Source organism: Lynx canadensis, chromosome X, assembly GCF_007474595.2.
Source record: "Lynx canadensis isolate LIC74 chromosome X, mLynCan4.pri.v2, whole genome shotgun sequence".
Lineage (NCBI taxonomy): Eukaryota > Metazoa > Chordata > Mammalia > Carnivora > Felidae > Lynx > Lynx canadensis.
Window position 1 is genome coordinate 64,839,370 of NC_044321.2, and position 13,070 is coordinate 64,852,439.

At 36.2% G+C, this 13,070-nt stretch overlaps 1 protein-coding gene across 2 annotated transcripts in view; it reads left to right on the forward strand.

Moving 5' to 3' along the window:
- The window catches only part of SH3BGRL (SH3 domain binding glutamate rich protein like), a 91,045-nt gene that overhangs the window by 63,192 nt on the left and 14,783 nt on the right, over positions 1-13,070 (forward strand). Inside the window, exon 1 of one of the 2 annotated variants that reach the window (XM_030305519.1) lies at positions 140-213. The exons of the other annotated variant lie outside the window; for it this stretch is intronic. Within the exon in view, the coding sequence (XP_030161379.1) occupies positions 211-213 (3 nt within the window). The 5' untranslated portion in view covers positions 140-210. Of the gene's footprint in view, positions 1-139; positions 214-13,070 lie in introns of those variants that run through there. 2 annotated transcript variants of the gene reach the window in all.

Below are 13,070 nucleotides of genomic sequence, written 5' to 3' on the forward strand. Positions count from 1 at the left end.
TTTGGTTTTCATATGCCTGCCCTGTGACCTTACATTAGCCTGTTGGAGGATTTCTGTGTTTTTGCTTATCCTTATATGGGAAGGCTGCCTGGAGAATCTGTCTGACCAGAATTAGAAGCCCTGTAGCATTTGCAGGAAGTGTGGCTTTAGGAAGAAGCTGTCATTTGTGTAATTAAGTTTCCTTACGGCCAGAATTTGTTGCATAAAGAGATGGTGAGTTAGAGAACATTTTTGCTAACTATAAAATACCTCTTCATATGCCAAATTTCCTTTATTCTAATAAAATTCCCCTAAAGAAGATTGAAATCTCTTTGTACTGAGCTTGATAATGATAAGTGGTTGGAGCAGGGAAGTGGAGGCTGGAATAGATTGATAGTTTATTGTTATAGTTTATTGTTAAATTCTTAGTGCAAACTTAGTCTGAATTATTTTGGAACATAAGATCCACATATGTTAAACTCGCACTTGTCACAAATATTTAGCTTTGATATTTGATTGTAACAATGTGATTTGTGTCAAGCAAAATTTTTGCTTTAATGGCATTCCCAAAGCAGCCAGAACAGTCTAAAATACCTGTTACCCTATTTCCCCCTTAGCACTAATTTCCTGTAGCTACCTATGGCCACAAGTCACTGACACTTTTGTGGAAGCACTTCGGAATGTTCTTAACTTCACACTTTATTTGTTCAAATATGTGACAGTTTTAAATGGAGAACTTTATATATATATATATATATATATATATATATATATAGGCACTGGGTTCATATGAATAACAGCTTCTTCACTGTAACTTTTTCTTATCAAGTCTTAAAGTTCCATAACGGCTTTACTACTTGTGCCATGTTTGTTTCATTATCACAGAACTTCAGAGTGGGAAAGGATTAAAGGGATTATCTAGAAAAATATACCCTGTGTATAAAACCTTTGAAACAATCAATGGTTTTATTGCTCTTACTTTAGGCCAAGCTTTGGAAGTAAGAATGATACAAAATATATGAACCATCTCTTCACTCAAAGAGCCATCATTAAGTTGACAGTATAATTAGTATGAGATAACAAGTGTGGTAGTGCACTATTTTGTTATTCATCATGCTTAGTATTTAAGTGGTGCTTTTCACTCATACAAATCTTGGGCAAGTGTGTGCTTTGAAGAAAGTTTCTAATCCATTTGAGCATTAGTTCCTTCATCTGTGAATATGGAATGAAAATAATAGCAGCTGCCTCATAACACTGTTGTGGAAACAAAATAAGATAAGCATGTGAAAAAAAGATAAGGATGTAAAGGGCTTAATATAATGCCTGGCCCATAAAAAACCTTAATAAGTAATAATTATTATATTAAACTTTGGAGTTAGATTACACTTGGTGCAATGCAGACAGGAACCTAGTTCATATAAAATTCTGCAGCCCATTGTTAGCAAACCCTAAAGTGAAGTCTGTCCTTTTGTTTCCCCTTATTACCCCAGCCCTAATACACCCACTTACATCCAGCAGAAAGAGGCCAGACTTTGATTAAGGGCCGGCTAGTTTCCATTGCTTAAATTATCTGCTAGTATGGAATTTATAATCCTATGATTATAATTTATAAATTTCTTGAGACCATAAATAATATGTATTTTATTTTATTTTTACTTGTATCAGGGTAAGAACAATGGCCTTGAGGCCCAGTATGTACTTAGAAACTACATTTTTTTTAATAATTTTTTTATTTGAGTATGGTTGACACATAATGTTACAGTATTTTCAGGTGTACAACATAGTGATTCAACTTCTGTGTACATTATCCTATGCTCACCAGAAGTGTAGCTACCATGCTTGATTGAATGGTAGCCCCTAACATTACCTAGGCAGGGATCCAGCACTAATCTTTTTCAAGCAGCAAAGGATCCTAATGTTGGATTTGGGTATTCTAGTTACTTTTTGTTCATAATGATGTGGAGATTGATTAAATTGTGTGCATACTCATTTGGAAGATAATGGAAGCAAAATTATAGTCCAGTAAGTAGAATTTAGCATTAAATTATATAGTAAGAACACATCAAAAAGTGTTGTTGCTCTTTGTAAGAGATTGTTAACCTTGTATAATTCTTTTTTTAATCTATTTAAGATGTCATGAAGATGGATATGGAATTGTAGTGTACTAATTTAAGCTTTGGAGTTAGAGATATCTAAGTTTGCATGCCAGCCCTGCCAGGCACTAGCTTTGTGACTTTGAGTAAATTTACTTCTTTTTTTTGGGGGGGTGCAGCGATGCTTTATTAAACATAGAAAACAGACAGAAAAAGATCAGTTTCAAAGGTGGGTGTTGGTTACCCAGGGCCAGGACATCTCTCATAGTGATTTGTTTCTTTTTTTCAAAAATGTTTATTTATTTTGAGAGAGAGAGAAAGAGAGAGAGAGAGCAGAGGAGAGGAGAGGCAGAGAGAGGAAGAAAGAAAAGCCCAAGCAGGCTCTGTGCTGTCAGTGCAGAGTTGGACGTGGGGCTTGATCTCACAAAGTGTGAGATCATGACCTGAGTTGAAATAGAGTCAGATGCTTAACTGACTGAACCCACCAGGCACCCCTCTTTGTGAATTTCCTTATGCATATTCCTTTCATGCCATAGTGGAAGGAACACTGTCCTCTCCCTAAGGAAGACAGATGTAACAGTGGGGGTGACCAGGTATCATGTAAAGTACGTGCTTTAAGAAAAGACAAAAGAATACTCAATGAACATGAAACAAGAAAGATATCCACACAAGGTGGCCATTCAAGCACAGGCTATTTGGGATCTTTATCTCATAAGTGTTCCAGCCCCAAGGCCCATTCTAATGTGGCTGAGTAAAGGTAAAAAGACTGTGCATGTGAGATAGTCATTTGGATTAAAAAAAAAAAGGTACAGGGGCGCCTGGGTGGCGCAGTCGGTTAAACGTCCGACTTCAGCCAGGTCATGATCTCGCGGTCCGTGAGTTCGAGCCCCACGTCAGGCTCTGGGCTGATGGCTCAGAGCCTGGAGCCTGTTTCCGATTCTGTGTCTCCCTCTCTCTCTGCCCCTCCCCCGTTCATGCTCTGTCTCTCTCTGTCCCAAAAATAAATAAACGTTGAAAAAAAAATAAAAAAAAAAAGGTACAATTGGAGATGTAAAGTTAGACTGGAAACCCTATGAAAAATATTCTCTTAAATAAGCTTTTAGTAATGTGAAAATATACATTCTCTGAGAAAAGATAAAATTTTCACTGCTGTGATGTTACAATTCCAGGGGTAAAATGAAGTCATTTTTATTGTTTGTAACAATAATTGGAATATCAAACATTTCTAGCTGTTGTCTGTCAAATCTGCACTCATTTTCTTCTTAATGTGTGTTTCTAAAATAGTACTGTCAGTATCTCTTTTTGAATGCAAAATAATGTCATGTCTGAAGGTGAATATAAGGTCATTTTATTTTTTTTAAGTTTATTTATTTTGAGAGAAAGAGACAGAGGCCAAAGGAGAGGGGTAGAGAGAATAGCAAGCAGGCTTCATAGTGTAAGCGCAGAGCCCAATGGATACAGGGTTGGAACTCATGAACCGTGAGATCGTCACCTGAGCCAAAACCAAGAATCGGACACTTAACTGACTAAGCCACCCAGGCGCCCCTCTTGGGGACTGATTTATAGAAACACCCCAAGTTCTTTTATTTTTTAGTTTACCTCTTCAAGTTCCCATTAGCCCAATCCCCACTGCTGTCCCACTTCTTTTTTATTCTGTACCTTTCTATAAAATTCAGAAGTGAATTTGTAATCCATGCTGGTGAGAGTTTACATGCTACATGGATAAGTTCAGATTTGCCCAAGTCTTTTTTTGAAGCTACTATTTATTTACAACAATTTCACCACGTGGAGTACTGGGTGTTTATATTAATTATTTCTTTCCCCCCCATTTATTTATGTATTTATGTATTTATGTATTTTTAATTTTTTAAATTTATGTTTTTATTTTTTTAAATTTACATTGAAATTAGTTAGCATATAGTGAAGCAATGATTTCAGAAGTAGATTCCTTAATGCCCCTTACCCATTTAGCCCATCCCCCTGCCCACAACCCCTTCAGCAACACTCAGTTTGTTCTCCATATTTATGAGTCTCTTCTGTTTGTCCCCCTCCCTGTTTTTATATTATTTTTGTTTAACTTCCCTTATGTTCATCTGTTTTGTCTCTTAAAGTCCTCATATGAGTGAAGTCATATGATTTTTGTCTTTCTCTGACTGACTAATTTCACTTAGCATAATACCCTCCAGTTCCATCCACATAGTTGCAAATGGCAAGATTTCATTCTTTTTGATTGCCAAGTAATACTCCATTGTATATATATACCACATCTTCTTTATCCATTCATCCATTGATGGATATTTGGGCTCTTTCCATACTTTGGCTATTGTTGATAGTGCTGCTACAAACATGGGGGTGCATGTGCTCCTTCAAAACAGCACACCTGTATCGTGTGGATAAATGCCTAGTAGTTCAATTGCTGGGTCATATGGTAGTTCTATTTTTAGTTTTTTGAGTAACCTCCATACTGTTTTCCAGAGTGGCTGCACCAGCTCGCATTCCCAGCAAAAATGCAAAAGAGACCCTCTTTCTCTGCATCCTCACCAACATCTGTTGTGGCCTGAGTTGTTAATGTTAGCCATTCTGACAAGTGTAAGGTGGTATCTCATTGTGGTTTTGATTTGTATTTCCCTGATGATGAGTGATGGTGAGCATTTTTTCATGTGTTGGCTGGCCATCTGGATGTCTTCTTTGGAGAAGTTTCTATTCATGTCTTTTGACCATTTCTTCATTGGATTCTTTGTTTTTTGGGTGTTGAGTTTGATAAGTTCTTTGTAGATTTTGGATACCAACCCTTTATCTGATATGTCATTTGCAAATATCTTCTCCCATTCTATCGGTTGACTTTTAATTTTGCTGATTGTTTCCTTTGCTGTGCAGAAGCTTTTTATTTTGATGAGATCCCAGTAGTTCATTTTTGCTTTTGTTTCCCTTGCCTCCAGAGATGCATTGAGTAAGAAGGTACTGAGGCCGAGGTCAAAGAGGTTGTTGCCTGCTTTCTCCTCGAGGATTTTGATGGCTTCCTGTATTACATTGAGGTCTTCCATCCATTTTGAGTTTATATTTGTGTATGGTGTAAGAAAGTGGTCCAGGTTCATTCTTCTGCATGTCGCTGTCCAGTTTTCCCAGCACCACTTGCTGAAGAGACTGTCTTTATTCCATTGGATATTCTTTCCTGCTTTGTCAAAGATTAGTTGCCATACGTGTGTGGGTCCATTTCTGGGTTTTCTATTCTGTTCCATTGATCTGAGTGTCTGTTCTTGTGCCAGTACCATACTGTCTGGAAGATTACAGCTTTGTAGTATAGCTTGAAGTCTGGGATTGTGATGCCTCCTGCTTTGGTTTTCTTTTTTAAGATTGCTTTGGCTATTCGGGGTCTTTGTGGTTCCATACAAATTTTAGGATTATTTGTTCTAGCTCTATGAAGAATGCTGGTGTTTCTTTGATAGGGATTTGATTCAATATATAGATTGCTTTGGGGAATATCAACATTTTCACAATATTTGTTCTTCCTATCCAGGAGCATGGAATCTTTTTCCTTTTCTTAGTGTCTTCAATTTCTTTCATAAGCTTTCTATAGTTTTCAGCATATAGACTTTTCACCACTTGGGTTAGATTTATTCCTAGGTATTTTATGGTTTTTGGTGCAACTGTAAATGGGATTGATTCCTTGATTTCTCTTTTTATTGCTTCATTGCTGGTGTATAGGAATGCAACTGATTTCTGTTCATTGATTTTATATCCTGAAACTTTGCTGAATTCGTGGATCAGATCTAGCAGATTTTTGGTGGAATCTTTTGGGTTTTCCATATAGAGTATCATGTCATCAACAAAGAGTGAAAGTTTGACCTCTTCCTGGATGATTTGGATGCCTTTTATTTCTTTGTGTCGTCTGATTGCAGAGGCTAAGACTTCTAATACTATGTTGAATAACAGTGGTGAGAGTGAACATCCCTGTCTTGTTCCTGGCCTTAGGGGGAAAGATTTCAGTTTTTCCCCATTGAGGATGATATTAGCATTGGGTTGTTCATATGTGGCTTTTATGATCTCGAGGTATGATGCTTCTATCCCTACTTTCTTGTGGGTTTTTATCGAGAAAGGTTGCTGTATTCTGTCAAATGCTTTCTCTGCATCTATTGAGAGGATAATATGGTTCTTGTCCTTTCTTTTATTTTTTTTTATTTAAAAAAAAATTTTTTTAACGTTTATTTATTTTTGAGACAGAGAGAGACAGAGCATGAACGGGGGAGGGTCAGAGAGATGGAGACAGAGAATCTGAAACAGGCTCCATGCTCAGAGCTGGCAGCACAGAGCCCGACGCGGGGCTCAAACTCACAGACCGCGAGATCATGACCTGAGCTGAAGTCGGCTGCTTAACCGACTGAGCCACCCAGGTGCCCCTGTCCTTTCTTTTATTAATGTGATGAATCACGTTAATTGTTTTGCAGATATTGAACCATCCCTGCAGCCCAGGTATAAATCCCACTTGGTCGTAGTGAATATGTTTTTTTAATGTATTGTTGGATCTGGTTGGCTAATATCTTGTTGAGGATTTTTGCATCCATGTTCATCAGGGAAATTGATCTATAGTTCTACTTTTCAGTGGGGTCTCTGTCTGGTTTTGGAATCAAGGTAATGCTGGCTTCATAGAAAGAGTTTGGAAGTTTTGCTTACATTTCTATTTTTTGGAACAGCTTCAAGAGAATAGGTGTTAACTCTTTCTTAAATATTTGGTAGAATTCCTCTGGAAAGCCATCTGGCCCTGGACTCTTGTTTCTTGACAGATTTTTGATTACTAATTCAATTTCCTTATTGGTTATGGGTCTGTTCCAATTTTCTATTTCTTCCTGTTTCTCTTTTGGTAGTGTATATGTTTCTAGGAATTTATCCATTTCTTCCAGATTACCCATTTTATTGGCATATAATTGCTCATAATATTTTCTTACTTTTTTTTTTAAATTTCTGTTTTGTTGGTTGTGATCTCTCCTCTTCAATCTTAACTTTATTTATTTGGGTCCTTTCCTTTTTCTTTTTGATCAAACTGGCTAGTGGTTTATCAGTTTTGTTAATTCATTCAAAGAACCAGCTTCTGGTTTCATCGATCTGTTCTACTGTTTTATTGGTTTCAATAGCATTAATTCCTGTCTTCTGCTGGTTTGGGGTTTTATTTTCTGTTCTTTTTCCAGCTCCTTAAGGCATAAGGTTAGGTTGTATATCTGAGATCTTTCTTCCTTCTTTAGGAAGGGCTGGATTGCTATATACTTTCTTCTTGTGACCGCCTTTGCTGCATCCCAGAGGTTTAGGGTTGTGGTGTTATCATTTTCATTGACTTCCATACACTTTTTAATGCCTTCTTTAACATCTTGGTTAGTCTATTCATTCTTTAGTAGGATGTTCTTCAGTCTCCAAGTATTTGTTACCTTTCCACATTTTTTCTTGTGGTTGATTTCAAGTTTCATAGTGTTGTGGTCTGAAAATATGCACGGTATGATTTCAATCTTTTTGTACTTACTTAGGGCTGATTTGTGTCCCAGTATATGGTCTATTCTGGAGAACGTTCCATGTGCACTGGAGAAGAATGTGTATTCTGCTGCTTTAGGATGAAATGTTCTGAGTATATCTGTTAAGTCCATCTGGTCCAATGTGTCATTCAAAGCCATTGTTCCTTTGTTGATTTTTTGATGAGATGATCTGTCTACTGCTGTGAATGGAGTGTTGAAGTCTCCTACTATTATGGTATTATTGTCGATGAGTTTCTTTATTTTGTGATTAATTGATTTATATATTTGGGTTCTTTCACATTTGGCACATAAGTGTTCACAATTGGTAGGTCTTCTTGATCTATAGACCCCTTGATTATGATATAATGCCCTTCTGCATCTCTTGATACAGTCTTTATTTTAAAGTCTAGATTGTTTAATATAAGTATGGCTACTCTGGCTTTCTTTTGTTGACCATTAGCATGATAGATGGTTCTCCATCTGCTTACTTTCAATATGAAGGTGTCTTTAGGTCTAACGTGGGTCTCTTGTAAACAGCATATAGATGTATCTTGTTTTTTTATCCATTCTGTTACCCTATGTCTTTTGATTGGAGCATTGAGTCCATTGACGTTTAGTGTGAGTACTGAAAGATACGAATTTACTGCCATTATACTTGTAGAGTTGGAGTTTCTGGTGATGTTCTGTGATCCTTTCTAATCTTTTGTTGCTTTTGATATATATTGTTTGCTATTGATATATATATATATATATATATATATATATATATTCATCTTTTCTCCTCTCTCCCCTCAGAGACTCCTTCATAAAATTTCTTGCAGGGCTGGTTTAGTGTTAATAAACTCCTTTAATTTTTGTTTGTCTGGGAAACTTTTTCTCTCTCCTATTTTGAATGACAGCCTTGCTGGATAAAGAATTCTTGGCTTCATATTTTTCTGATTCAGCACACTGAATATATACCACCACTCCTTTTCTGGCCTGCCAAGTTTCTGTGGATATGTCTGCTGCAAACCTGATCTGTCTTCCCTTGTAGGTTAGGGACTTTTTTCCCTTGCTGCTTTCATGATTCTCTCCTTGCCTGAGTATTTTGTGAATTTGACTATGATATGCCTTTTTGATGGTTGGTTTTTGTTGAATCTAATGCGAGTCCCCTGTGGTTCCTGGATTTTGATGTCTGTCTTTCTGCAGTTAGCAAAGTTTTCCGCTATGGTTTGCTCACATAACACTTCTACCCCTATTTCTCTCTCTTCCTCCTCTGGAACCCCTATGATTCTGATGTTGTTCCTTTTTAATGAGTCACTGATATCTCTAATTCTTTAATAGTGCTCTTTTGCCTTAATCTCCCTCTTTTTTTCTTCTTCGTTATTCTCTATAAGTTGCCCTCTTTATCACTGATTCTCTGTTCTGCCTCATCCATCCTTGCCACCGCTGCATCCATCCGTGATTGCAGCTCAGTTATAGCATGTTTAATATCATTCTGGCTTTTTTTTTCTTCTTTTATTTCTGAAGTAAGGGATTCTAATCTGTTTTCAACTCCAGCTAGTATTCTTATTATCGCGATTCTAAATTCTGGTTCAGACATCTTGCTTCTATCTCTGTTGGTTAAATCCCTGGCTGTCGTTTCTTCGTGCTCTTTCTTTTGGGGTGAATTCCTTCGTTTTGCCATTTTGAAGGGATAAAAGGAATCAATGAGGTAGAAATATTGAAATAAAAAAATTAAAATAAAAAAAATATTGAAATTAAAAATTAAAAAAACACACACAGATACAAATCAAAAAGATTATTCTAGATCCTAGGTGTGTTTTGGTCTGGGTGTTGAAAGTGGTCTGACAGATTAGAGGGAAAAAAAGGGGGGTGGAGAAAAAAAAAGGAAATCGTTTGAGAATTTGAAAAAATGGATACACTAAAGTAGACTAAAATAGATGATGTGGGTAAAATAGAATTTGAAAAAAATATACACAAAAGTATAGAATATAGTAGAAAAAAAGAAAAATATTTTTAATGAAAATTAAAAAGAAATATGAATTTTTTCATTTTCTGTATTTAAGAAAAAAGAAAAGAAACGAACAAGAGAAAAAAGATAAAGAAAAAAGAAAAGAAATGAAAAAGGTAAAAAAGAAAAAAGAAAAGAAAAGAAAAAGGAAATCATTTGAAAATTTGAAAAAGTGAATACACTGTAGTAGACTAAAATAAAATGATGGGAGTAAGATAGAATTTGAAAAAAAATTACATAAAAGCAAAAAATACAGTAATAAAATTTAAATAAAAATATATTTAAAAGAAGTTGAAAGTAAAAATGAAGCTTTTATCTTTCTGCATTCAAGAAAAAGAAAAGAAATGAAAAAGAGAAAAAAAGAAAAGGAAAGAAAAAAGGAAGTTGTTTGAAAATTTGAAAAGGTGAGTACCCTGAAGTAGACTAAATTAAAATGATGGAAGTAAAGTAGAATTTGACAAAATTTACACAAAAGTAAAAAATATAGTAATAAAAATTAAAGACAGATATTTTTAATAAAAATTGAAAATAAAAATGAGTTTTTTCTCTTTCTGCTGAATTCTGTGGTTCAGCTTGTGCATATTGTTGTCTTAATCTTCCAATAAGTTTTCTAGATGTGTAGGATGGTTTAGTGTTGGCCTGGCTGTATTTCATGGACAGGAGACACACCGAAAGCTTCCATGCTGTTCCACCTTCTTGGCTCCTCCTACTTAACTTCTTTTAACTTCGGTATTCTAATCCATAAAGTGGAGGTAATATCTTCCTTATAGCATATTATAAATATTAAGTGAAGGAGTGCCTGGGTGGCTCAATAGGTTGAACATCCAACTTCAGCTCAGGTCATGATGTCACAGCTTATGGGCTCAAGCCCCACATCGGGCTCTGTGCTGACAGCTCAGAGACTGGAGCCTGCTTTGGATTCTATGTCTCCCTCTATCTCTGCTCCTCCCCCACTCATGTCTTTCTCTCTCAAAAATAAGTAAAAAGCGTTAAAATTTTTTAAATATTAAATGAAATAACATGTAAAAAACATACTTTGGCTGCTGTCACTTAATGGGCCTTTTATAAATGGTAATTGTGATTGATTGAAATAAATAATAAGACAATATGTATCTCCTAGTCTTGTCTGAAAACAACCACAATTTGAAATTCCTGTGAATTTGGGAATAATTAACAAATACCTTCTAATAACCCAAAGTATCTCTCTATGCTAGATGAACCATAACTTCTGTGAGCCCAGATATTCTAAATCTTGTGAAGCTTATGAGATTCAATCCTGACTGGAACAAAAGTACAAACGGTGTGGGGAATAAGCTTAGGAATCCCCTGGGCTTACACCAATGGGTTGACAAGGCATAAAGAAATACAAAGTCATAAAATTGCTCACACCCGATTTTGGGTAAACCAAATTGGCACCCCAAGAATAGGGGGGGTGCAAAGACACCCCAAGAATAGGGAGGCACAAAGGTGCCAGGAATAAGGAGGTGCAAAGGCACCCCAAAATAGGGAGGGGGTGCAGAGCCCCCAAGAGTAGAGAGAGAGAAGCAAAGTCCTGAAATAGAAACAGTGCAAAGATGCCCAATACATAGGAATAATATTAGAAATTCAGAGTGAAAGCACCCCAAATTTAGTACTATAGCAGAAAGCTGCTTTCATAGGAGAATAGGGCCAGGTTGGGTAAATTGGTGAAATTGGACTATGGACTACTGCACTGCAGGCAAAGCAGGCCAGAGCGGAGATGATTAACAAAAGAAAAGGTGTCTTGTCAACCTTGAGGTTATTCCCCTTATCTTTCTCATCCCATAGGCTAGCAAAGATAAACAGAGGTTCTGCCTCACTTCTGCTGTAAACAAGAAATTACTTTGGAGTTAAAAGGTTATTGGTATCCTCTTCAGCACATAAAAGCATTTGCAAGTGGACACTGGCACAGTCCAAAAATTTAAATCAATCTTTTGAAAAGAGCAAACACCCCTCACTTCCACCCAAAGAATGTGAAGTTATTTCAGTCCACATGTCAGGGTTGAGAATCAAGGTATCCTTCCCTCCAAAGACACAAAGCAGGGCCACTGAACAATTGTTACTTGGAAGAAACAGTTGCTCTCCTGCTAGCCTCAGTTTCTTGTCTGTCATGTCAAGAATCAAGTTTCTTTTATTTTTTTAATATGATATTTATTATAAAATTGGTTTCCATAACACACTCAGTGCTCATCCCAACAGGTGCTCTCCTCAATGCCCATCACCCACTTTCTCCTCCCTCCCCCCCAGCAACCCTCATTTTATTTATTAGACTCCACCACAAGTCTGCTAGAACTGATACATGAATTCAGCAAAGTCACAGGATACAAAATCAATGTACAGAAACCAGTTGCATTCATATACACTAATAATGAAGCAACAGAAAGACAAATAAAGAAATTGATTCCATTCATAATTACACCAAGAATCATAAAATACCTAGGAGTAAACTTAACCAAAGAGGTAAAAGATCTGAAAACTTTAGAAATGTTGAAAACTATAGAAAGCTTATGAAGGAAATTGAAGAAGACACAAAGAAATGGAAAAACTTTCTGTGCTCATGGATTGGAAGAATAAATATTGTTAAAATGTCAATACTACCCAAAGCAATCTACACATTCAATGCAATCCCAATCAAAATTGCACCAGCATTCTTCTCAAAGCTAGAACAAGCAATCCTAAAATTTGTATGGATCCACCAAAGACCCCGAATAGCCAAAGTAATATTGAGGAAGGAGACCAAAGCAGGAGGCATCACAATCCCAGCCTTTAGCCTCTACTACATGAAGTCATAGGGTATACATGAATTCAGTAGAATTGCAGGATACAAAATTAACATACAGAAATCTATTGCATTTCTATACACTAATAATTAAGCAGCAAAAAGAGAAATTAAGGAATCAACCCCAATTACAATGGCAACATAAACAATAAGATATCTAGAAATAAACCCAACCAAAGTGGTGAAAGACCTGTATTCTGGACTCTAAAACATTGACGAAAGAAATTGAAGATGACACAAGGAAATGGAAAGACATTCCATACTGATGGATTGCAAGAGCAAACATTATTAAAATGTCTATATTACCAAAAGCAATCTACACATTTAATGAAATCCCCATCAAAATGCCAATAGCATTTTTCTAAGAGCTGGAACAAACAATCCGAAAATTTGTATGAAACCACAAAAGATCCTGAATAGCAAAGCAATCTTGAAAAAGAAAAGCAAAGCTGGAGGAATCACAATTCTAGGCTACAAGTTATATTACAAAGGTGTAGTGACCAAAACAGTATGATACTGGCACAAAAATAGACACATAGATCAATAGAACAGAATAGAAAAAAAAACAGAAATAAACCCACAATTATATGGGCAATTAATCTTCGACAAAGTAGGAGAGAATATCCCATTGGAAAAAGACAGTCTCTTCAACAAAAGGTTTTTTTTGTGAAAACTTGTCAGTTACGTGCAACAGTGAAACTGGACCTCTT